Source organism: Hemiscyllium ocellatum, chromosome 3, assembly GCF_020745735.1.
Source record: "Hemiscyllium ocellatum isolate sHemOce1 chromosome 3, sHemOce1.pat.X.cur, whole genome shotgun sequence".
NCBI classification, from domain to species: domain Eukaryota; kingdom Metazoa; phylum Chordata; class Chondrichthyes; order Orectolobiformes; family Hemiscylliidae; genus Hemiscyllium; species Hemiscyllium ocellatum.
In genome coordinates, this window is record NC_083403.1 from 49,421,527 (window position 1) to 49,447,744 (window position 26,218).

The 26,218-nt window shown below is 41.0% G+C and overlaps 1 protein-coding gene across 1 annotated transcript in view; it reads right to left on the reverse strand.

Annotated features, from left to right (window-relative positions):
* ahi1 (Abelson helper integration site 1) overlaps window positions 1-26,218 on the reverse strand; it is a 258,275-nt gene that overhangs the window by 213,346 nt on the left and 18,711 nt on the right. The window contains exons 2-5 of the mRNA XM_060857049.1: window positions 15,080-15,163; window positions 10,133-10,254; window positions 7,584-8,125; window positions 639-811 (exon numbers count right to left, since the gene is read on the reverse strand). Of these exons, the coding sequence (XP_060713032.1) occupies window positions 639-811; window positions 7,584-8,125; window positions 10,133-10,254; window positions 15,080-15,089 (847 nt within the window). The 5' untranslated portion in view covers window positions 15,090-15,163. The remainder of the gene's footprint in view (window positions 1-638; window positions 812-7,583; window positions 8,126-10,132; window positions 10,255-15,079; window positions 15,164-26,218) is intronic.

Genomic DNA, 26,218 nt, shown 5'->3' on the forward strand with positions numbered 1-26,218 from the left:
ATTGGTACCACCTAAGTATCTACAAAATAAAAGTTTCTTCTACATTGAACATTATCTCTTAATCCCATGCATAGCAGTGTGTACTGTAGCACATCTATTTTACATACTACCATTCCTGTAACCTTTCCACTTCTAAACCAGTCAAAGCGATTTTCAGAAAGCAAGAGCAATTCCAAATTTAGTAGCCTGATACTAACTGATGAAGAGTCATCTAGATTTGAAACATTAGCTTGTTTTCTCTCTCTCTCTCTCTCTCCAATCAATGCTGCATGACCTGCTGTGATCTCCAGCATTTCTTGTTTTCAGTACAGTAATTTACTCCTGCTAACTGATAAGGTATGTTTATATTCTGGACTATTGGGAGCTGAGATGACACTACTCCAACTTACAGTTTATTCAACACCAGAAGATATTGCTCAGTCAATAAATTTGGGCTAAATTTTTCCATATAAAATAAATAGTTTAAACTTTATAAAATTATACTAACTTTTTTCAAATATAAAATATTATCAATTTTTTCACCATATCTTTACTAAAATACCTTTTAATGAGATATCAACATATATACTTTTTCAAAAACAATGCTGCACCAAGTTCTATAACGCACTTTTAAAACTATTCACTTGAAATTTGCGTACCTTTTTTCAATTTCTTGGTCTTCTTTCTTTTTGGTCTTTGTTTTTTCTTCTCTTGCTTGCGTTTCATTTTTTCATCATTGTTTATGTCTTCTTCCTCAGAACTCAATTTTCTTTGAGGGATGTCCTTTTCTTTACCATCAATTTCATCCTGTAGCTCTGAAATGTGCATTTCACTTGGGCAAAAGGGGACAAAAATTCATTTTAAAAACTAATCAATGACCCATTTTGAAAATACACATCTTTTCAATCAAATACAATCATTTGATTATACAATCAAATTTCTAAATTGAGTTCTCAAGTGCATGTTCATTTACTTTCTCTGTTACATGAGTCCTCTGTTGTGTAAGGGGTTCAGGGCCCTGCATGAAGACACATCTCACTGAGTATAAATAACAGAGTGGGCTGAGTCAGACCAGGCTTCAACATGGACATGAACACACAAAGTTAAATGAGTCCTTACCTAATGTACCAATTAAATTAAGAGACTGATCAGTAATACCATTATTCTAAATACAGCAATATTTAATATTAATGTGTAATAAATAATGTTACTTTTAAGTTAAAGCCTGAACATAGTTCTTGATTTTGCCTTCTCCTTGACCAGTTTGTCTTAAACACAAACTCAAGTATGGCATCAAAGTGCTTGACTAATGACCCTCTTCAGTGGAATGCAGAGTGATTTGCCATTTCTATTGTGTATTTGCAAATCAAGTGATGCTTGTACAAACACTTGAGTCTTTTGTCTGGAAGATGAAAAGCAAAGAAAGTTTGTAATTTCTTTAAAAAGGGTGTGGAATCTGTAACAACTTTTAAGAATGATTACAAAGGACAGATCAGTCGGCAAGTTGACTTGTTTTGGTCAAGACATTGTGATGGAGAAAGTAGAAAGATTTGCTTAATTAATCTGCACTCAGCCAAGAGGCTTGATCTTTTATAATGGGTTTACCACGAACAGAGATATGACCAATTATTATTAAATAACTATCTAACTGTATATATGGATAAATGCTTAAAACATTGTAAACCACCCACAAGATGCCTATTAAAAGCAGCATTGGACCTGGCAATAATCTTCCAGAAAATCTCTCCAAATTCAATGTTAGCCAATCAATTCCCAGGTACCTTGTCGGTGGACCTGGAATGCTCATTAATATGCTATAATTTTCTACAAAGATAATCAGGTAACAGAGAAACCTTGACACAACAGAATTTTATGTTATATTCATTTTACAGGAGGTGCTTGTGACTTTCAACTTAGTAAGTGAAATGGATCATAAACATCCGGCAATCTACAATGCAAACTTTCATATTAGATTAGATTACTTACAGTGTGGAAACAGGCCCTTCGGCCCAACCCGCCGAAGCGCAACCCACCCATTTACCCCCTACCTAACACTATGGGCAATTTAGCATGGCCAATTCACCTACACCTGACCCGCACATCTGGAGCACCCGGAGGAAACCCACGCAGACACAGGAAGAACGTGCAAACTCCGCACAGTCAGTCGCCTGAGGCGGGAATTGAACCCAGGTCTCTGTTGCTGTGAGGCAGCAGTGCTAACCACTGTGCCACCGTGCCGCCCTGGAGAACAACTGCTTCTCCTCCCCACCTCATCACCATACCCAAGAATTGTAGAGATGATTCCCACATGTTGAACCCAACTGCTTTTTAAAAATATGTTTCTGAAACAGTAGACAATTTAGGGGTCAGCCACATTCCATACATAATCTACTGAATATTGACATTGCAAGATACCCCTAACTCTGGACCACAAAGAAAAAGCCTCTCGCCTGCTCTGTAAAGCAAAATTTCTTTTCATCAACACAATGAAGAAGCTGATGCATTTTGGCAAAATTTTAATCATAAAACCTTTGAAGACATTTTTATAGAGAAGAAAGTGCATCCAACTCAACATCTGTCAAGTCAATTAACTATCTTGACAAAGGAGTTCCAGATTACTAACATCAACTTTGGACTTTTCAATTCCAACTTTAAAAAAATGGACAATCCTCTGTGCTTTTCATTTCAACTTAATATGTTACTAACTGAATAATCTCTTCACCTTTTCTGATTTTATATTCCACGTATGTTTGTGTATGTTGCAAAGCAATCTCTCAATGTATTAGTGTGTGTGACATAAACTCTACTTCTGGTTGTTAACTTTACCATAGTGCTGTGGTTCTTGGAAGGCAAAACCCATAACAGAGCGAATGAAGGAAATGTGCTCTCATGTAAAAGAAAGGGAACAATCTGCTTGCAGACAAATCATGAGAATAATCATGAGGATAAGAGAAAGTTAGATTTCCTTTGGCTGGAGATGGCCATTGCCTGGCATGTTCATGACATATATGTTACCAATTAGCAGCTCAAGCCCAGAGGTTGTCCAGGTCTTGCTGCATATCGACATGGGTTACTTCAGTAGTTAAGCAATAATAAAAGCAAAGTGCTAGAGAAACCCAACAGGTCTGACAGCATCTGTGGAGATTACAACACAGAGTTAACATTTTGTGTCCAAGTAGGACTCTTCTTCAGAAATGAAAGGAACTGGAAACTGGTACTTTTTATGCTGTTGACAGGGGGCAGAATGAAAGAGGAACAGATTATGGGGGGTGTCAAGAGCAAAAAACAGAGGGAGTTATAATCGTGACAAAGGTAAGAGAGAGATGGAAAATGTGAAAAGGACAGAGTGGGTCCAATCTGATGACAACAAAAGTAACAGGACACAAATATAACATAGTCAGAGAAAAGCAGAAGATGCAAGAAAAATTGGAACACAGAGGTCAAATTCTGAATCTATGAAACTCAACATAGAATCCTACAAGATGTAAACCATCTTGCTCCCATGCTAATATTTACATTTTACCTACTACAATGTTTCAATGAAGTTCAACACAAGGTGAAGGAAAATATTCTGCTTAGGCTTTCCTGTTCCCTTTCATTTCCTGATCTACAGCTATTTCTGGGATTACTTGTATCCTTTATAATGCAGATGCAAAACACCTGTTGATTTATCCTGCCTTCTCGTTCTCCATTAATTCCAGACAACCACTTTCTGAAGAACCAATGTTCACATTGATAATTCCATCTTAAATATCTACAGAAGCTCTTATTCTATACACTTTGGGATTTAGAAGAATGAGAGGAGATTTAATTGAGGTGTATATAAGATGGTGAAGAGGACTGACAAAATAGATATAGAAAGGATATTTTCTCATATGGGTCAATCTAGGTCACTGATTTAAGGGGTAGTAGTTTTAAAACAGAGATGAGGAGAAATTGCTCTGAAAAGGTTATGAATCTAGGAAATTCACTACTCCAGAATTTGGAGATGCCAGGACATTGAGTAAATTTAAGGGAGAAATAGACAGATAAATTAGTAACATGTTAAAGACTTATGGAGAGCGGAGTTGAGGCCAACATAAGTCTTGATTGGATCAAATGGCAGAGCAGGCTTGAGGTGCTGAATTGCTTACTCCTGCTCTTAGTTCTTACATTATGTTATCTAGCTTACCGCTAATCATTGCCACAGTGTATGCTTTTTCTTTCAAACTGACGTAATTCTCAACTTTCCTAGTTAACCACAATTGACTTATCCCACCTATAACATCGTTCTTTCTCACTCAGAGGTTTCTTTGTTGTGAGTCATGAGCCATTTTCTTAAAAATCCACCATTGTTCCTCAATTACCTTGCTGCTAAACCCCTTTCCCAGTCCATTCTAGCTTATTTCTTGTTATTTACGCTGATTTAAGCTTAATACAGATGTTTATTACCTAAGTTCCTCCATTCCATATTGAAACCTAAATTCTACTATATTATGGTCACTGTTTCCTAGTGGATCTTTCCTTCTGATGTCATATTAAACCTGCTTTATTACACATCACCTGAACCAAAACAGTCTGATCCCTTAGTGGATGCAGAACAGATTGTTCCAGGATATAGTTCCAAACAAAAATGAACCTGACCATCCCAATCTGCAAGAATAAAGAAATTCATGATTAATGTATTGCTTTTTTTAAAAACATGCCCTCACTGTCTCCCGATTTATTCTCAATTTGAACGAATTGTTAGGGGGCATACAGCCTACTAATACCAGTAGTATTCTTCCCCTTGTTATTTCTCATCACCTTATGGTTTCTACATTCTCTGATCCAAAATCACTTCTTGCTATCGCACTTATTCCATCCCTTATTAACAAACGTATCCCACTCTCTTTCCTTTCTAACTATCCATAAAAAAAGCCAAACACCCTGAATATGAGTTTCCAGCTTCGACCTCCATGTAATCCTGCCTCTGTAATGGCTATGAGATCATACCCATTTACCTGGATTTAGGTCATTAATTCATTTATGTTGCTTCAAATACTGAGGACATTCAGGTAAAGAGGCATTAATTTTGCCTTACCACTTTTTCCCTCTTTGACAGTATTTACTGCTGTATTTCTGTACTGGTACACTTTTTTCCTTCTTGCCTTACATTTGAACAATGTACACCTTGAATTTATTTATCCTATGCCAATTTACCCTTAACTCAGGTAATAATCAGATTACTACCTTGGAGGTAATTTGCTCTTTTAATTGCTCGTGCATCTGCCTGACTTCATTGACTAGCACCCAACATCCTTTTGAACATCCACACTTGTAATACATCATCATTTACATAATAATCTGCCTTTCTATTTTTCACACCGACTTGTATTGATTCACACTTATCAATGTTATACTACATCTGACATGTTCACACACGACTTGTCCAGATTGCCCTGAAGCCTCCTTGTATTCTCCTCACAATCCCACCCTGTTTTGTGGTGTCAGCAAACTTGGAAATACTACATCTGATTCCCTCATTCATTATATATGTATCATAAGTAGTTGGAGCCGAAAACTGATTTCTGCAGTGCATCACTGGTCATCGTCTATAATAGACCCAACAGACCGTAGGAAAAGCGCCATTAATTTGTCAACCAATTCTAAATCCGTATTACTTAATTTATTTTTTTCTACTGGCTTCTGATGTGGGACCTTATCAAAAGCCTTCTTAAAATCGAAATGCATCACATCCAACTGCTCTCTGTTATCTATTATATTAGTTACATTCTCAAAAAGCTCCTGTAGATTTGTTCAGCACAACTTCCCTTTCATAAACCCATAAGGATTTTATCCAATACTGTTAATGCTTTCCCAGTGTTCTGCTGTCACATCTTTTCTAACAGTCTCCAGCACTTTACTCATGACTGATGTGTGGTCTATCATTCAGTTTTTTACTCTTCCTCCTTTGTTAAATAGTGGAGTTACACTTGCTATCCTCCAGTCTATAAGAATTGCTCCAGAGTGATTAGAGTTTAGGAAGATGATCACCAGTTTATTGAATATTTCCAGGATCACTTGCTTTAGTACTCTGGGATGCAGATTATCAGGCCTTTGGAATTTGTTAGCCTTTAACTCCATTAAATCCCCTCGAACTTTTTTTACTTACACTGATTTTCATCAATTCTCCCTCTCAATAAACAATTGTATACGCATCAAATCTTCAATTCAGTATTATATTTTTAATCTTAAGCAGATAACTACGTTTTCCTCCGTAGTGAACTAAGAACTAATTCTAACGGATAGAAAAGTTGGAAAAAGCAAGCAAGCACCTCCTTTCCCTCCTCCCCTAACTCTCTTATTCACACAACTCTCAGCACTGTTCAAAATTCACTTTCCAATGCCTCTATCGTTATGCTCTGAATCTAAAGAGTTCGCTCAGGTGCAGAAAAAGAATTAATTAACTTCTGCTATTCTCAACTAAACAGCTTTTATTTAAGCATTTGCTTAAGCTAGGATAATTTTTATTTTTAATTTCTAAATGGGTGGCATGGTGGCTCAGTGGTTAGCACTGCTATTTCACAACACCAGGGTCCCAGGTTCAATTCCAACCTCAGGCGACTGTCTGTGTGGAGTTTGCACATTCTCCCGGCGATTGCGTGGATTTCCTCCGGGTGCTCCAATTTCCTCCCACAGTCCAAAGATGTGCCGGTCAGGTGAATTGGCCATGCTAAATTGCCCATAGTGTTAGAGGCATAGGCCAGAGGGAAATGGGTCTAGGTGGGTTATCTTTGGAGGGTCGGTATGGGCTGGTTGGGCTGAAGGGCCTGTTTCCACACTGTAGGGAATCTAACCTAAAATTTAGATTTCAAACAGCAAGTAACAGTTAAATATTACATGTAAATTATGAACAAATTATATCTTTCGAAAGAGATTAAAAACTCAATCTAGTCTACTGTATTTGCTGCTCATAATGTGATCTCCTCCAAATTGAAGAGTCAAAGTGCAGACTGATTAGTAAATATAGTAGACGAGATTGCGTGAAGTACTGGTAAGTCACTATTTCACTTGGAAGGTGTGTCTGGAGCCATGGATAGTGAGGAGGGAAGAAGTAAACAGGTAAGTGTTACACCTTCGGTGATTGCATGGAAAGGTGCCATAGGAGTGTGAGGAAACGAGAGTGGAGGAGGAATGGACCAAGGTATCCCAGAGGGAATAGTCCTTGTGGAAGTACAAGGATTCTAAAAGCCGTGGGCTTGTTAGTCATTAATCTTTGTGCTCCCATTAAAGAGCTTGTGTGCCAGAAGTACATATTGGAGTTTCTGGTGCAACCCGTCCGAATATGTGCACTGAAACGGATGGGAGGCATTTTGATCATGTGTTTCTAGCAAACAAACTCAAAATTACTCCAGGGCACATCAGCATTGCATTCTAAGATTTTGAGTTTCTTGGATGGGAAAAACAAGTGAATAGCAGACTCCCATAAAACCTCCTATTTAAGCTTTATGTTCATACATTTTTTATTTATGAGACTTATGGAACTGCATACTATAAATTCAAGAATTCTATGGCACAGATTGTAAGCAAATTTTATTAGCATATAAGTTGTAGAAAAGTATATTGTGTCAAATTATGTTTACCTCGTTTCCCCCTCCACTGACATTGGCTCTTTCAGTGTTTTCATCTTATCCAGTTTCTTGGCTAATTTTGAAGACATGCTTGAAATTTTGTTAATTGACTGTTCCTTAACTTTCTTGGCTTTATTTCTGACACCTCCTGTATCTTTGGCAGCAATAGCCTGCTGGTAAGCTTGGATTAGGGAATCTACATCCTCTCCTATATCATTCTTTTCCACAATTTCAGTATGGTATTCCTCTCCAAAGGCACTTTTTGACCTTTTTTCTCTGGATTTTGGCAGGATCGATATAGAGTCCGGACGAGGGGCCTCCTCGACAAAAGAATGTTCACTTGCTTTTTTCTTCTTCTTCTTCTTGGCTTTGGCTGGGGTTTCATCTTCAAAGAGCTCATCATTGTTAATTTTTTCAGCCACAGAGATCCTGTCATTCAATTTGTTTTTTGAGAAGCGGGGACTTTGCTCCTCTGGGTTATAAGTGTTATTTAGAATAGTTTCATCTTCTTCATTATTCTTCTGTAGACTAAGTTTATTCCTCAATTGTTCAAGCTAGACAAAATTTAAAGAATAATATATCAGGATCATAAACAGCAGTGCTAAAGACCACTGGATTCAGCCAAGTAGCCTCACAGTTTAAAAACACACACACTGGAGTTCAGAATGAGAGGCGCTTTCATTGAAACAAACAAAATTCTTAAGTAAATTGACAGATAGTTTCCTCTTGAGGGAGAGTGGAGGACCAGAGGGTAAAATCTCGGAATAAGTGGAATGCCATTTATGACAGAGATGAGTAGTGGATTTCTTTACTACGGAGGGCAGCATAGGTTAGGTTGTTAAATATATTCTAGGCAGAAATAGACTGATTTTTAAGCAATAAGAGAACCAAGAGTTCTGTGTAAAAGATAAGAAGTGCAGTTGAGGATTATCAGATCAGCCACGATCTCATTGAATCGCAGAGTGGTCTCAATGGGCTGAATGGCCTACTTTTGCTCCTAGTCTTTCGTCTTCACTACACCTTCAATAAAATGCTGACTTGGAATTATGCAACATTGTGGTATTAAAGGTCTCATTCTTGTTTTCAAATCCTTCTAAAGCTCAGTCTCTCTATTTTTGTAATCTCTTTCACAACCACAAATCTCAGATGGCTATACTCCTAATTCTGGCCTCCTCTGCATTCCCAATTTTAATTCATGCATTCTTTATGGCTTTTGGCTGCCTTTTCCCCTGAGATCTGGAATATTCTGTCTATACCTCTGCATTGCTTCTTTAAGTCATCTGATCAAAGCTTCCAATAACTCAGTCATCCTTTCCATGAGTTAAAAAGTTGCTTGATTTCTTAAGTGGTAAATTATTCAGGCATTTAAAATATATTTTTTTAAAGTTGTCTTGCTATTCTTTACTGTCTCTTTCTTTCTTCTCAATGAACTTTTTCTCTATTTGAAACTAATTTGTCTTAATTTATTCTCAGTCATCCTGTTTTTGTCTCTAGTCTTAATTTTCGTGGCTTCAAGAGACAGACTGTTGGTCCTGTCTTTCACCAATTCTTCCTTAACAAATGTGTGGTATGAAAACATTTGAGCTGAAAGATAAGGTTTAAAAAGTGAAATTAAACACTGATGAACGCCACCAGATGCCTTGTTTTGTATTCTGGGATATTAATTCTTTGTACAAAATGCTAATAGTTTAAACCTTCATTTGCACTGAAGTTTTAAGAATGTAAGTTAAATTTTAAAGTAAACAAGTGGATTTTCAGGATTCACCACATTGTTATCAATGCACATATTATGTTCAAAAATGAAGACTTAGTTAAGTTTTTTAAAGAAATCCAATTCCATTATACCTTTGTTAGAAACTTTGTCATTGGTCACTTAATGCTGAATTAACCTTTTCCTCATAACTATACCTTAACATTGTTTTATAGAGGGCTGGCTGAAGGTGATTAGATTGCAAACATCACAGGCAAGGTTTTCCCAGGATACTTAAGGTGCTAACAATCCCCCAAGGTGGCTAAAGTAGGGTCCTGAGGTGAAACCGTGGTTTAGCCCAAATTTATACTGGTCACTATTTTGTAAAGAAGTAATCACTGGGAACCCTTTATAATAAATTACTCAAAGTTGTATGTTTACCACAGACTTAAACATGTTGTGACTTATTGATACAGAACTCATTTTATGCCCATTTTCAAAATAATCCCTCAATAAACTGAAAGTTGATCAAAAAATATCTTCCATGCCAAAATCAGAAATCCTCAATTTTGATGCAATGTTAGCAGTTTCAATGACAAATGAATGAGTATGCTAAAGGGAAGACCAACAATAGCCTTGTCATAATGATCTCATATTATACAATAAAATGGCAATCTTTTATCTCATAACACTGAGTACATCATTTGCTTAATCTTTTTCAACATGATTGAGCTCCAGCCTTAAGTCACCTCTATTCTTCAAACAGAATTGATGTACAAATGCCATTCAAACACTGCATCAAACAAGCAACAAAGGCCTATGAGTAAAGACTTAAAAGAATGACATGTTGTCGTTCATAATCTATACTCACCACGATATTTTCTTGGGGAGGTATGTTCTTTTTTGATTTCTTTTTCCCAACAGTTAAACCAGAGTAGTTTTTTAACACTTCTTCAAACTGAGCCTTTGTCTTTGCCCGGGCTTCACTTTCTCCTATAAACCATAACAGTCAAAACTGACTATAAGTTCAGCAATCACACAAAGGCAAATTTAGGATATATAAAATGGTATTCCTTTTACATTTTCTGTGATTCATATGACATTTATTCAGATTGCAAAAGTAAACAGGAGGCAAGCAAGAACAATTTTGCAATCTTCAGTGAATATATAGCAAAGACTTTTACATCTTAAAAATATTAAGGTCAACATGCTTTGAAGAATGTACCATAACAAACAAATGACAAGATCACAATGTCCACTGTGGAAATGGAAAAAATAATGGAGCATTCAAGTTTGTTGTTAAAAGGATCACTGTCAAATTAAAGTTAATTCAGTTAATATTGTTAAATAAAAAAGTTATAATCTTAGAACTGGGTTCTCTGTGAAACTGCAAGTTGCCATAGCATAATAATCAAGATTTTTAAAATAATTTTGTTTCATTGTTATTAACAATTATTTATCTTTTGAATTTCTTTTGCATCAGTTTTATGTTGGCCTCATTATCCTATCACTATAATAAACTATCTTCCATTGACTTCAGTTATATCGCAGCTAACTTCCGTTAACAAAAGAAACATAAATATTGATTTAAAAACTGGTCAAAATCATGTGCAGGGATCAATCATAATGTTCAAGTAGTTCTATTAAAAGAGAAAGTGGGAAGGGGTGATAAATCAATGATGAGAAGTAGTGCTGATATGGTATACACTGATCACTAGCTTTTCATATTTTAAAAACTAGACCATAGGGATAAAAGTATCTCTCTTATTCACTGACAGACTGGGCCTTACTAAAAATGATCCAGAAGCAGTTGAGTAGGGAAATCCGTAATGTCTTTAGACTGTTTATGTTTTTTTGAAAAGTTTGCATCAATTGTAAAGACTCAATTAATAAGAAGAAATACTTAAGTGCATATGACTTGACCCTTGACTTGGAAACAGTACCAACAGGAATAAAGTGAAGGCAAATCTATTTGACTGCACAGTTTTCAGTTTGCTTTTGCCAGAGCTGATCAGACTGTTTATATGATTTATTAAAAGGGTTGAATAAAACAGTCTCTGGGAATTTCGGTGGTTGTGACCCTAGCGCATAATATCCTACAGAATTATGATGCGGAGGTGCCAGTGTTGGACTGGGGTAGGTAAAGTTCAAAATCAGAGCTGAAAATGTGTTGCTGGTTAAAGCGCAGCAAGTCAGGCAGCATCCAAGGAACAGGAAATTCGACGTTTCGGGCACAAGCCCTTCTTTAGGCTTATGCCCGAAACGTCGAATTTCCTGTTCCTTGGATGCTGCCTGACCTGCTGCGCTTTAACCAGCAACACATTTTCAGCTCTGATCTCCAGCATCTGCAGACCTCACTTTTTACTCAAAGTTAAAAATCACACAACACCAGGTTATAGTCCAACAGGTTTATTTGGAAGTACTGCTCCTTCGTCAGGTAGCTAGTGGGGCAGGATCACAGGACACAGAATTTATAGTAAAAGGTCAAAGTGTCATATAACTGACACGATGTATTGAACAAAGTTAGATTGCTGTTCAGTTTTTCATCACTTAGAACGGGTTGCAGCTTTCAATTAATTCATATGTAAATCCAAGAACTTCTTTCAAGTCACATTCCCAAGACAACTTAAGGTTTTGGGCGGCACAGTGGCACAGTGGTTAGCACTGCTGCCTCACAGCACCAGAGACCCGGGTTCAGTTCCTGCCTCAGGCGACTGACTGTGTGGAGTTTGCATGATCTCCCCGTGTCTGCGTGGGTTTCCTCCAGGTGCTCCGGTTTCCTCCCACAGTCCAAAGATGTGTGGGCCAGGTGAATTGGCCATGCTAAATTGCCCGTAGTGTTAGGTAAGGGGTAAATGCAGGGGTATGGGTGGATTGTGCTTCGGCGGGTCGGTGTGGACTTGTTGGGCCGAAGGGCCTGTTTCCACACTGTAAGAAATCTAAAAAAAACAAAGGTGACATCTCAGCTCAGACAATGCATTAAAAGTGTGAGGTTAGAGTCTATCTGTACTCTAACCTTGAATCGAAATTACGTCATCCAAGTGATGACAGACTCCAAAGACCTTGGTTGGAATATAACTCCCAATTAATTCAATTCAAGGATAAATCAGGACCTCGAAAAAATATGTAAGAAAGACATCATTACAATAATCATGGGGAATTGCATTATGCAAGTGGACTGAGAAAGTCAGGTTGCTAACAGATGGTTTTTTGGAGCAGCTTGTAGTACAGCCCAGTAGATGACAGGCAGTTCTGGATTTAGCAATGTATAATGAGGCAAAATTGATTAAGGAGCTTAAGGTGAAAGAACCCCGAGAGGGCAGTAACCATTATATGATAGAATTCACCCTGCAGTTTGAGAGGGAGAAGCTGGAATCAGATGTAACAGCATTACAACTGAATGAAGAACAAATACAGGAGGGAGAAGCTGGCCAGAGATGATTGGAAGGGGAGCCTAGCAGGGAAGACAGTGAAGCAGCAATAATAGGAGATTCCTAGCAATTTGGGAGATATAGCAGAAATTCATCCCAAGGAAGAAGCAGCATGCTAAGGGGAGGATGAGGTAATCATGGCTGTCAAGGGAAGTCAGGAACAGCACAAGAGCAAAGGAAAAAGTAAACAATAGGTTGAAGATTAGTGGGCAGCCAGAGGATTGGCTGCCTTTGAAAACCAGCAGCGGATAACTAAAAATAAGTAAGGGAGTGATAAGATGAAAATGAGATTAAGCTAGCTAGTAATATTAAAGAAGATTGCAAGAATTTATAAAATACCTAAAAGGTAAGAGACAAAGATAACATTGGGTATTGGACTGGAGACCAAGGTTGGAGAAGTAGTAGTGGGGAACAAACAAATGGTGAAGGATCTGAATAGATACTTTGCATCAGCGTGCACAGTGGAAGACACCAGTAGCAAATTAGAACTGCAAAATAGTCAGGAGGCAGAAGCGAATACAGTGACCTTCACTAAGGAGAAGGTGTTGAGGATGCTGAAAGATCTGAAAGTGGATAAATCACTTGAACCAGGTAGACCACATCCAAGTTCTGAAAGAGATAGCTGAGGAGATATGGAAGAATTGATGACAATCTTTCAGGAATCACTGGAGTCAGGGATGGTCCCCCAGAGGCTTGAAAAATGGCTCATGTAACATCTTGTTTATGAAGGGAGTGATGGGGAAGACAAGGAACTATTGGCCAGTTAGTCTGAACCTGGTCATTGGTAAGATTTTACAGTCCATTATTAAGGATGAGATTGCAGTATAGTTGGAAGTGCATGGTAAAATGGGGTGCAGTCAGCATAGCTTCATCAAGGGGAGGTTACATTTGACAAATCTGTTAGAATTCTTTGAGGAGGTAAGAAGCATGTTAGACAAAGGATCGCTAATGGATGCGGTCTATTTGGATTTCCAGAAAGCCTTTGACAAAGTGCCACACAGTACCCACAGGAGAGACAAGGACCCGAGGGCACAGTCTCAGAGCAAAGGGATGACCCTTGAGAATTGAGATAAGGAGGAATTCTTCAGCTAGAGGGTTGTTAATCCATGGAACTCATTGCTGCACAGGGTTGTGGAGGCCAAGAAATTGAGTGATTTTATGATAGACATAGATGGGTTCTTTATCAGTAAGGGAATCAAGGGTTATGGGGAGACGGCAGGACAATGCGGTGAGAAGCATGTCAGCCGTGATCAAATGGTGAAGCAGACTCGATGGCCAAATGGCCTAATTCTGCTCCTAAATCTTATAGTCTTACAGTAATAAAGTGAAAGATTCTATGTCTCTGAGTTAGAGACTTTTAAAAATGTATATGGTAATGACCTGTCCATCTGAATAGTGCAGTTGCTTATGGCTGTGTTAGATATACTTTTATTATATTGATTACTTGAAGTGAAATCCACTCTTTTGTTATAATGAAAATGTGCTTGTTCATTTTCATTGACTTTGATTCATGTTCACACACAAAACGTACTTTGAGAAATCTTGCTTTTTTTGTGCATTATTTGGTAAAGTTATTTATTTTGGATTTATGGTTCTTCCACAGGGATTGCAATAAAAATGAGTGTGCGAAGTATCAACCCAGTTTGGCAGAAAGCTTAAAGTTCAACAAAAAATAAGGAAGAAAGAGTCAGATGATGGTAATGCATAAAATATAAAAAAGCTCAAACTAAAATTGAGGGGGCTCTTTTGAGATTGGGACAAAAATATGTAGTAATGCCATTTGATTTGATACTTATTAAAACTGCTCTTGAGTGCTGAAATGAGAAGTGTTACACTCAGCACTAACATCTTCCACCTTAAGGTGTGCACTCTGTAAAAGAATAAAAGCAAAATACTGCATATATTATAAATCTGAAGTAAGATAATGAGTACTGGAAAAGCTCAGTAGGTCCAGGAGTATTTGTAAAGAGAGAACGACAGTTAATATTTCAAGTAAAACCTGTTTCTTTTGGAACTGGTTCCAAATGGAAGGATTCCATAAAAGGATCATATTGAACTCAAAACATTAACTATTACTCTTCCCAGGTATTGTCAGACTTGAGTTTTTACAGCACTTTGCTTTTAACTCAGAAAAAGTTTTCAGTGAATGAGATCAATTCAATATCAAACAGTACTTTTATCAAGTAAAAAGCAAAATAAAACTGCAAATGCTGAACATGCAGGTGATCATGAACTTGCAGCATTTTCTGAGCTTCCACACCCTCCCACCCCAGGACCTGCATTCCAACCGAGAGGCTGATTGACCCGAGTATGTACTTCCAGCGTATTAGCATTCTCCAATGTCTAGATTCTCCTTTTATATCAAAATCAAGGAAGGTATATCATACCTGCTGGCATCTTTCTAAAGACTGTGTCTAGAGATCTTCCTGATTTGCAACATTCCCAGATAAAAACCTCAGGAGGGAGTCAACCTAAAAATTAATCAAAGACTAAAGTTAGGCATCAAAATGAATGGTTGTGCATGTGAGTAGAGAAGGGAGCAGAGGGCAAGGGGAAGGGTGGGAGAAGGAGCCTAGATTTTGTGCACCAACAGTATGCAATAAGGAAAATGTTCGCTCAAACTATTGCTGTGATAAGTCCATGTTGTCACAATAGCAATAACATTTTAAAGTTCCATGGACTAAAATGGTTTTAAATAAGAAAGATTAACTTAAAATAGCCAGAGCAAATAGTAGGCTGCAAGGATTAGACAAGGTTTGCATTCAAGAATATAAAATTATCTGAACTGAAATTCACACTTTTTATTCAAAAGCATTAAAATTATTCTACCCTGTCAGGTGTGAAAAATATCACTCACTTATTTTGATTTACAAAACAAAAAAAGGTGTGTTTGCTGGAAATCTGAAACTGAAACAGAAACAACTGGAGAAAGTCAGCATGTCAGGCAGCATCTGTGGAGAGAAAGCTGAGTTAATATTTTAGGACCAGTCACCCTTTTTGAGTTCTGAAAAAGGGTCTCTGGACCCGAAACATTATCTCTGCTTTCTCTCCACAGGTGCTGCCAAACCAGCTGAGTTTCTCCAGCAATTCCTGTTACTGGTTTCTTTTTTTAGTGGGGGTATAACATATTTAAGTTTATGTTTAGTGGGATGTATAACATATTTAAGATGAAAGTCATCACCTGCAATTACCAAGTTTGGAAACAATTAACTCAGACATTGAAATACACAAGGCATTTATATTTCAGGGAGCTGCTTTTGACAAAGCTATTTAATTACCTGTCAGTAGATTAACTTCCATTAGTAAATAAACATACAATAAACTGATTCTCATTAGCCAAAAATTAGAGAATTTTGAGACAAAACCGCCACCTGAACTGCATTAAGCCACAATCATGTAACTTCTACACAGACACTGATAGCTGCTTCTTACCCACTTCCCAAGTATTCTCAGTGAATGGATTGGTATGTTAACAACCGCTTGCTCATCAAGGATCTATCCGCGTCTGCCTTAGAAATATTCATACTTCAATTGCCTTTTGAAAGAGTTCCAAAAAATTCTCGTCTTTGTCTTAAATGGGAGATCCCTTATTTTTGAACTATGATCCCTAGTCTAGATTCTCCTACAAGAAAAAACATCATTTCCATATTCACCTTGTCTAAATCCCAAGATCTTTTATGCTTCTTACTCTTCTAAACTCCACCAGATACAAGCATTGCATGCCCAACCTATCCTCACAGACAACCTGCTCATTCGAGGTATTAGTTCGGACCATCTTCTCTGAATGGTTTCTAACATATTTACATCCATCTTTAAATAAAGAGTCCAAAACAATACATCATACCGCTATATTGTCTCACCAATGTTCTGTATGACCGAACAAAGCCTTCCTATCTTTGTGTACAACTGCCCTTACAATAAACAGTAACATTCTATTATCTCTCCTGTATCTGCATACCAACCTTATATGATTCATGCACTAAGAATTATGCACCAGATCTCTCTACTGCTCAGAACTCTACAATATCTCACATTTGGATAATCTTTCTTTCTTATTCCTCCTGCTAAAACTGACAATTTCACATTTTCCATTTTTGCCAGATTATTGCCACTCACTTAACCTATTCCGTACAGCAGCTTCGTTCTGTTCTCTTCAGAACATAGAACTTACTTCCCTACCTTGTTTCGCCATAAGCAAATGTAGGAACCTTTTCTTTGTCGCTTTCATTCGTCATTTATAAACATTTAAAAAGTTGAAGTCTGATCCCTGTACAAACATTCATGACACGTTGCCAAATTGAAAATGATCCATTTATGCCTACTGCTTCCTCACATTTAGCCAATCTTTTATCAATGCCAATCTATTAGCCTTGACACAATCAGATTTTATTACTTGCAATAACCTTTGATGCGGCATGTAAATCTAAACCTAAGCCAGAACTTCTGTTAGTTCCTTTTTACTTACAGCACGTACTACAACATACTTTGTTTTAACTGGCATCTTATAAAGTCATGATACCATATGGCATGGAAACAGGCCCTTTGGCTCAAAATGGTCCATGCCGACCAAAACGTCCATCCACACTAATTCCATTTCCTTGTACTTGGCCCATATCCTTCTAATCCTTTCCTATTCACGCATTGTCCAAATGCCTTTTATATGCTGTTAATGCAACTGCCTCAACCACGTCCGCTGGCATCTCATTCTATATGCGTACCACCTTCTGTGTAAAAAAGTTGACCCTCAGGCTCACTTTCATTCTTTCCCCTGTAACCTCAAACTAATGCTCTCTTGTCCTGATTCCCCAACCCTGGGAAAAAGACTGAATGCACTCACCCTGAGTGCCTCTGAACTGGCACTCTTGAAAAACCAGTAAAAGTTAAATACCTGAAATAGTGGAAGTTTACTGTATCATCAGTGACTGAATAGTCAGTTGAGGTACAGGTGAGAAAATTCTCTGCCAGTAAGTTTTATTTAAGGCAAAGTTGCATTATTATTTAAGCGATTCATGCTGTAAATAAAGTATAACAGCAATGTGAATACTTCCTGCATTATGTTTCTATTACTTAGTGTGTATTTTACATTGACTACATTTTTTATTTCAAAAATATACTTTATTCATAAAATATTCATAAAATAATTTGATACACTGTACATTAGGTAATGCCATACCTATTTCCACATTTACATACACAGCTCAGAATTTTCATTATTACATACAGATCTGTGCATTTCTCACTCACATATTGAGCTGAGGCATCAGCAGAGCCCAAATGACTGCATGGGCCCCCTGATCTTCTTTCGACAGGCAGATGTTAAACGGTGGTCTTTCCCCACCGCGCCTTGGCGGCAGCTGCCCCAAGCTTCAGCGCGTCCCTCAACACGTAGTCCTGGACCTTGGAATGTGCCAGTCTGCAACACTCAGTCGGGGTCAACTCCTTCAGCTGGAAGATCAACAGGTTTCGGACCACCCAGAGACCGTCCTTCACCGAGTTGATGATCCTCCAGGCGCAGTTGATATTCGTCTCGGTGTGCGTCCCGGGGAACAGGCCGTAGAGCCGCGTCACTGAGTCTCGCGTCACGGCGCTGCTCGGGAAGAACCTCGACAAATACCACTGCATTCCGCTCCAGACTTCCTCTGCATAGGCACATTCCAGAAGGAGATGTGTGACAGTCTCGTCCCCCCCCGCAGCCGCTTCGAGGGTAGCGTGCGGTGCGGCAGAGAGTCTGGGCGTGCATAAACGATCTCACAGGTACAGCCCTTCTCACCACCAGCCAAGCCATGTCTTGGTGCTTGTTGGAAGGTTCTGGCGATGAGGCATTCTGCCAAATTACTTTGACAGTCTGCTCAGGGAACCACTCAACAGGATCCGCCCTCTCCTTTTCCTGAAGGGTCTCAAGGACAGATAGGCCAGACCTGTGCCACATACAACAATACTGAGAGTACCTCGCACCTGATGACCAGGTTTTTTCCCGCGATGAAGAGCGACCGTTGCTCCCATCTGCCTAGTTTCTGTCTCATCTTCCTGATCCGCTCCTCTCAGGTCTTGGCGCACGCCCCAGCACCCCCGAAACAAATACCCAGCACCTTCAGGTGGTCAGTCCTGACGGTGAAGGGGATATAGGATTGGTCGGTCCAGTTCCCGAAGAGCATGGCCTCACTCTTCCCTCGGTTTACCTTGGCCCCCGAGGCCCGTTCGAACTGGTCGTAGATGCACAGGAGTCTGTGCACGGGCAGCGGATCTGAGCAGAAAACGGCGACGTCATCCATGTACAGGGAGGCCTTAAGCTGTAGGCCCCCACTGCCAGGAATAGTCACCCCTCTCAGGCTCACATCCTTCCTGATGGATTCGGCAAATGGCTCTATGCAACACACAAACAAGGCAGGAGAGAGTGGGCAGCCCTGCCTGACTCCAGATCTTACAGGGAAGCTATCTGATTCCCACCCATTGATTGAGACTGCACTGACAATGTTGGTGTAGAGCAGTCTGATCCAATTGCAAAGTCTCTCCCCAAAGCCCATTTTGGAGAGGACATCCTTCATATATGTATGCGATATCCTGTCAAAGGCTTTCTCCTGGTCCAGGCTGATGAGACATGTGTCCACTCCCCTGTCCTGCACGTAGGCAATCTTATCCCTGAGGAGTGCAAGACTCTCAGAGATCTTCCTGCCCGGTACAGCACAGGTTTGGTCGGGGTGGATCACCGCTCCTAGAGCAGACCTGACCCGGTTAGCGATGACCTTTGACAAGATTTTGTAGTCTGTGTTTAACAGTGAGATCAGTCTCCAATTTCTAATTTCGTCCCTCTCCCCCTTCTGCTTGTAGATGAGGGTGATGATGCCTTTCTTCATGGATTCACTCATGATACCTGCCCGAAGCATCCTGACATACACCTCCAGCAGGTCCCGGCCAATCAAGTCCCAAAGAGCGGAATAGATCTCAACCGGTAAGCCGTCGCTTCCGGGAGTTTTATTCTTTTCGAAGGACTCGAGAGCCCTGGTCAGCTCATCCAGAGATAGCGGCTGGTCCAGCCTCTCTCGCGTTTGGTCCTCTAGGACCACCGTGATAGAGGACAGGAACAACTGTGAGGCCGTGCTGTCGGTTGGCTTCATGTCATACAGGCTGGCATAGAAGGATTTGCTGATCCTCATGATGTCAGCCTGAGATGACGTTACTGAGCCATCTTCTTCCTTCAGGCTGCTGAGCACGGAGCTCTCTTTGTGCACCTTCTGGAAGAAGAAACGTGAGCACGTCTCGTCCTGCTCTACCGAGCGGAACCTGGACCGGAAGATTATTTTGGAGGCCTCCGAGGCAAAGAGCGAGGCTTGCTGGCCCTTCACCTCCTTGAGGTCCTCCGTGACATCGACCCCCAACGTCTGCAGCAGGAGCAGGTTCTGCATACTTTCCTGGAGTTGGGTCAGTTTTCCCCGCCTCTCTCTCGCCTCCTGAACACCTTTGAGGATGAAGAACCTCTTGATGTTCCCTTTAACTGTTTCCCACCAGTCTGCTGGAGACTCAAAGAGGGGCTTCGCGGTTCTCCAACCTGCGTAATCCCGCTTGAGCTCCTCGATGTTTCCCGGGGTCAACAGCTCAGTGTTCAGTTTCCACGTTCCCTTGCCCGCCCGCTGCTCGTCCTGTAGGTGACAGTCGGCCAGTAGGAGGCAGTGGTCAGAGAAGAACACCGGCTTGACATCGGTGGTTCTGACCGAGAACGTTCGGGGCACAAACAGGTAATCTATCCTTGAGCGGATAGACCGGTCTGCCCGTGACCATGTGTATCTAAGCTGCGCTCCATCTGCAGGGGTGCTGAAGACGTCGTGCAGCTTGGCATCTTTGACCGTTTCCATCAGGGCTCTGGACGTAGTGCCCAGTTTACTGTCCCCCCTGCTGGATCGTCCATCTGCATCAATGATGCAGTTGAAGTCTCCGGCCAGAATGACAGGCCTGGACGTGGCCAGCAACAGTGGAAGCTGTTGCAGGACGGCCAACCATTCACTCTTATCCGCTGGGGCGTACACGTTGATTAGTCTTACGGGAGCGTTTCTGTATTTAACATCCACGACAAGGAGGCACCCGCCCACCACCTCCTTAACCTCGGAGATGGTGAAGTTGCCTCCCCGCAACAGGATCCCTAGGCCTGAGGAGCGGTTATCATTGGCCCCCGACCACACTGACGGCCCATGGGCCCACAAGCTCGACCACCTCCTGTAACTGCTGAGGTGCGGTATCCCACACTTCTGCAGAAACAGGACGTCGGCTTTGACGCTGGCCAGGAAGGCCAGCGTTTAAACGCATCGCGTAGCCGATTTGATGCTAAGCATGTTGATGCTAGCAATTTTCAACCCCATTTTAACAGTTTACAGGTTTACCGGTGTCCATTTGCTGCTGGTCTTGCCCCTCTGGGGTAGCTGCGTGCATCCCCGTGGTGGCGGCAAAGTGTTGGACCTTCGCAGGGCTGAGGTAACTGTCCAGCTCCGCGCTGGGGCCATTACCCCACTCTGTTGTCTTCGTGTCGGGCCCGTGGTCCGCACTGACCAGTTCTCCGTCTGACAACAGGGCTGTCATAGGACCGGTGCTCCCAGATACCTGGAGCTGTGGGCCGGTGGGTACCTCCTGGTTCTCACCGGGTAGGTGGAGGCTTTTACCCGTCCCCTCAGAGGGATCGTCCTTGCCTTCCTGGGCGGTGCTGCCCTCCTTTCTCCCCACGGCGCTCTGTCTCTTCCTCTGATGATGACCCTTCTTGCGCCCGTCCTCACCATCGGAAGAGCTGCATGCGTCTTCGACTTGTAGGTGTCGCTTTCCCCTTCGCTGGGTGGCTTTGGGGCCCCCGAGGGGTTTCCTCTTTCTGTTTTTTACTGTGATCCAGTCCTCTGCCTCCTTTGATTCCTCCTCTTCCATTTCCTCCGACTGCCTTGACGGAGCTTGGATCGGCTGCTGCACCTCCCCGCTGTCTGCCGTCTGCTCCGCTACCACCTGCTCTTCCTTCTGAGTGCCTCCAGGCACCGTTTCCATGCTATTTTCTGGTGCCTTGCTCGTCTTTGTTGGTGCCTTGCTCGTCTTTGTTGGTCCGCGGCTCGTATTCGTGTTGCCACCTCTGGCCATCTGTGCGTAGGTGGCGGCTCCTCGTCTTGGGCAGGCCTTGTACATGTGGCCCGCCTCTCCGCACAGGTTACAGTTCTTGGCCTCCTTACAATCCTTGGTCGGGTGGCCTTCCTGCTTGCAGTTTCGGCATACGGTCACCTTGCAGTCAGCCGCCATGTGGCCTGACCTCCCGCAGGTTCGGCACACCTTCGGCTGCTCTGCGTACGTCAGGTAACCTCTGCTTCCTCCGATGGTGAAGCTGGAGGGTGGGTGGATGATGTTCCCGCTGCCATCGACCCTCAGGGTTACCTTGACCTGCCTTTTACTGGTCCAGATCCCGAAAGGATCAACCACATCGGTGTTTCTCCTTCAACTTGGACATACCTCTTCAAGAAGGTGAGAACATCTGCCGCTGGGACGTAAGGGTTGTACATTTCAATTGTAACAACCCGACTTCTCTGCGCAGGAAGCACACACAACGGGACCGCCGACAAGATGGAGAACAGAGATTCCCCTTCCTTCTCCTTGAAGACCTTCAGGAGCTGCTCACAATGCTTTACGCTCCTAAAGGTCACGTCGAAGTAGCCTGCCCCAAGGAAATCCTGCAGGCAGTACACGTCCGCTGCTGCAAACCCACAGCACTCCAACAAGACTTTCTTCACAAACACCGTCCGATTGACCGGTGTGTGCTCCTCCACCTTCTTCACAGACACCCTGACTGTGTTGCGAATGCCCTGGCCAGGGCTGCGAACGGCTGCTGAGGCCATGGCTCCGAGATTGGCTGGTCCCTGAATTGGCGTTAGGCCGAAGCCAGCATGAAGATCCACCAATAGCAGGTCAGCACAACCAAACGATCCTCCATTGTCCAATCACGACCCAGCGATGATCTCTCCACTAGCTCTGATGACTCGCAACTCGACACCTGTCCCGATAAGAACAGACACCTGATCTTAGCCAAAAGGCCGAGAAGCGATCTGCATTGAAGTGCAGAAATACAGTAAGTGCAGTACAGTGAGTCGATCAAAGCTGTTCCATGATGGTTCACTGACTACATTGACGACATGGACTTCTTGATCAACCGGAATAGGCCTCATTCCATTGTATGCTGGTCTCTAATAAGTTTGCTGTACTTCAAAAAAACCTCAATTAGTTAACCATGACTTTCCTTTCACAAAACCTTATGGATACTGCCTGAATTTAATATCTGCCCAACTATTACATATTTAGTCATTGATTCCAAAATCTTCATTATAACAGATGGCAAGTTAACTGGGTTGAAGTTTTCTGCTTTCTGTTTCTCTCCTTTTTTGAATAAGGAAATGCATTTGTTATTTTCAAATTTATTGGAAGCTTCCCCTAATCTAAAAACTTTGAAAATAACATCAATTATTTCACTCCATCAGAACACAGGGATATGTCAACCTGCAACTCCAACAACTTACTCAATACCACTTCCCTGCTGATTGTAATTTTCCTGACTTCCTCTCTGTCTTCCATTTCCTGATCAACAGCTACTTCTGGGATGTTTGTTGTATTTCCATAGTGAAGACCAATGAATAAAACATGTTCTATTCATCTGTTACTGATTTCCTAGATCCACTTTCTGTAAGACCAACACCCATGACAATTCACGATTTTCTTTTTTAAATATCATAAGAAACACTTACCATCCATTTATATACCTCAAGTAAGTTTTCTCCTGTATTCTAATATTCCCTCTTTTTTCAAAATTTGTTCTTAGAATGTAGATATTAGAACGTACATTTATTTATTTAGTGCTGATCAATAATTGTCCTTGAGTGAGCAGTCTCCTTGAATTGCAGCCCTTGGCATGTAGATACGTTCACAGTGCAGTAAGGAAGACTGTTCTAGGATTTTGACCCAGTGACAGAGAACAACTATATAGTCCCAAGTCAAGATACAATGCAACTTGGAAGGTAACATACAGGTGTTGGCATTCCCATGCATCTGCAGAATTTGTCTTTTGAGATGGTAATGTTCAAATGCTTGGAAGGTGCTTTCAGAGGTTCTTGGCAAGTTATTGCACTGCACCTTGTAGACGATATACACTGTACCAATGTGCAGCGGTGAAGAAAGTGAATGTTGAAGCTGCTGGTTAGGCTACCTGGATCTTATCAGCATCATGAGTTCTGATGGGGCCGCACCCATCTGAAAACATGGAGAGCACTCCATCACACTTGAGAATTATAAATGGTGGACAAAGTCGATAAAATGTAGAGCTGGAAAATGTACAGCAGGTCAAGTAGCATCAGAGGAGGAGAGGAATCAACATTTCGGGTCGGAACATTTCATCAGGTCTGATGCAAGGTTCTGACCTGAAACATAGACTCTCCTACTTCTCTGATATTGCTGGACCTGCTGTGCTTCTTCCAGCTCCACACTTTATCAACTCTGACTTTCTAGCATCTGCATTCCTAGCTATCTCGAAGGTGGTGGACAGGCACTGGAGACAGAAGATGATGAGCTACTCACTGCCGAATTCCGAACTTATGGCTTATTCCTCCAGTCACAGTATTTTTATGACTTTCAATCAACTTCAGATTAATGGCAACATACAAGATGTTAATGGGAAATTCAGAAATGGTACTGTTATTGAACATCAAGGGGTGATGATTATATTCTCTCTTGTTGGAAATGATCATTGCCTGGCACTTGCATGGTGTGATTGCTGCTGGCCACTTACCAGCCCAAATCTGGATGTTATCCAAATATTGCTGCATATGGACACTGAATGTTTCAAAGGAGTCACAAATGGTGCTGAACATTGTTTATGACTGCAGATATCACCAAATCATCAACTTATGATGGAGGGAGAGCCATTAAAGAAGTAGCGGAAGATGATTGTGATTAAGATATTAATTTCCTATGGAACTCCTGCAGTAATCTCAAACAACCACAACCACCTTCCTTTGTGCTATATTTCTTAACAAATCCAAACCATCTCCCTCTGTCAAGAGCAATTGGCTTACAATACAAAGCCAACACTTTTGCACAGCCCACCTGAAATCCAAGTTACAGGTGTTTCCCCTATTCAAAAAATGAAAAAAATATACTTCCTGATCTAAACTGAAAACCCAATGTTTAACTGTATACTAGATTATGAAGATACTATGTTGGGCTTCATAGGAAGAGGATTCAAGTACAGGAGCAGGGATACCTTTCTAAAATTGTACAAGATGAGACCAAAACTGGAGCAACCATCCCAACATGCACAACCGAAGCTGTATCAGAACACGATTCCAACGAGCCACATCACACTGCAGCACAGATGAACTTCAGAAAACAGACGAGACCTATACAATGTATTCAAGAAGAATGGATACTCAAAAAATACAGTTCGCAGATTCCTCAAGAACAAACCACGACAAGCAGACCTAACACAACAGAAACCCTAACCACCACCTTACCATACATCAAAGAAGTTTCAGAAATGACAGCCAGACTACTAAGACCCCTTGGAATCCTAGTAGCACACAAACCCACCAACACTCTCAAACAAAAACTAACAAATACAACCCATGTACAAAACCAATGCCGTCTACAAAATTCCATGCAAGGACTGCCACAAACACTACATAGGACAAACAGGAAGAAAGTTAGCCACCAGGATACACGAACACTAGCTAGCCACAAAAAGACATGACCCTTTCTCCCTCATAGCCCTACACACGGAGGAAAAAAAAATACCATTTTGACTGGGACAACACATCTATCCTGGGACAGGCTAAGCAAAGACATGCCAGAGAATTCCTGGAGGCCTGACACTCCAACCACAATGCCATAAACAAACACATAGATCTAGACACCATCTATCAACCCCTCAGAAAACGAACAGGAAGTGACATCACAGCAAACCCCAGGAACCCCATCCAGGACAAACATATAAATAGAAAGCAGGAGACAACAGCTTCGCTTCACTTTGTCCCACTTTCGTGCAATGTTGTATCATTTAACATTATTCCTTAATAATTTGCTGAAGATCCCTTTGCGAAGCTGTGAGCTTCTATACAGTCAATTTATGATATTTTATACTCAAATATGAATTCCTTGCATCTTTCTCTTATTCTTTCAATCTTACATGAATCAGTAAGCATTCTTCTTTCTCTCTGAATATTGTCATATCCTGTTCTCCAATTGTTTTCAGGTGGTAAGGATCTTTACTCTTCATACCAGTTGGAAGATTCCAGATTTCTTCCCATTAATTAACATTTTACTTTCACACCTGGGTATGATGCTGCCAGGTGTCTTTCCAGGCTTTCATTTCGCTGATTTAACTATTGTTCATTCCTTTTTTTGTCTTTGCTGAGTACTAACTTAATAGCATACATGTCATCTACATGGCCCTCCTATGTACACATGCTATACATTCTTTATTTGCTGGCTATGGTGGAATCTATAATACTTAACATCTCTGAGAATCT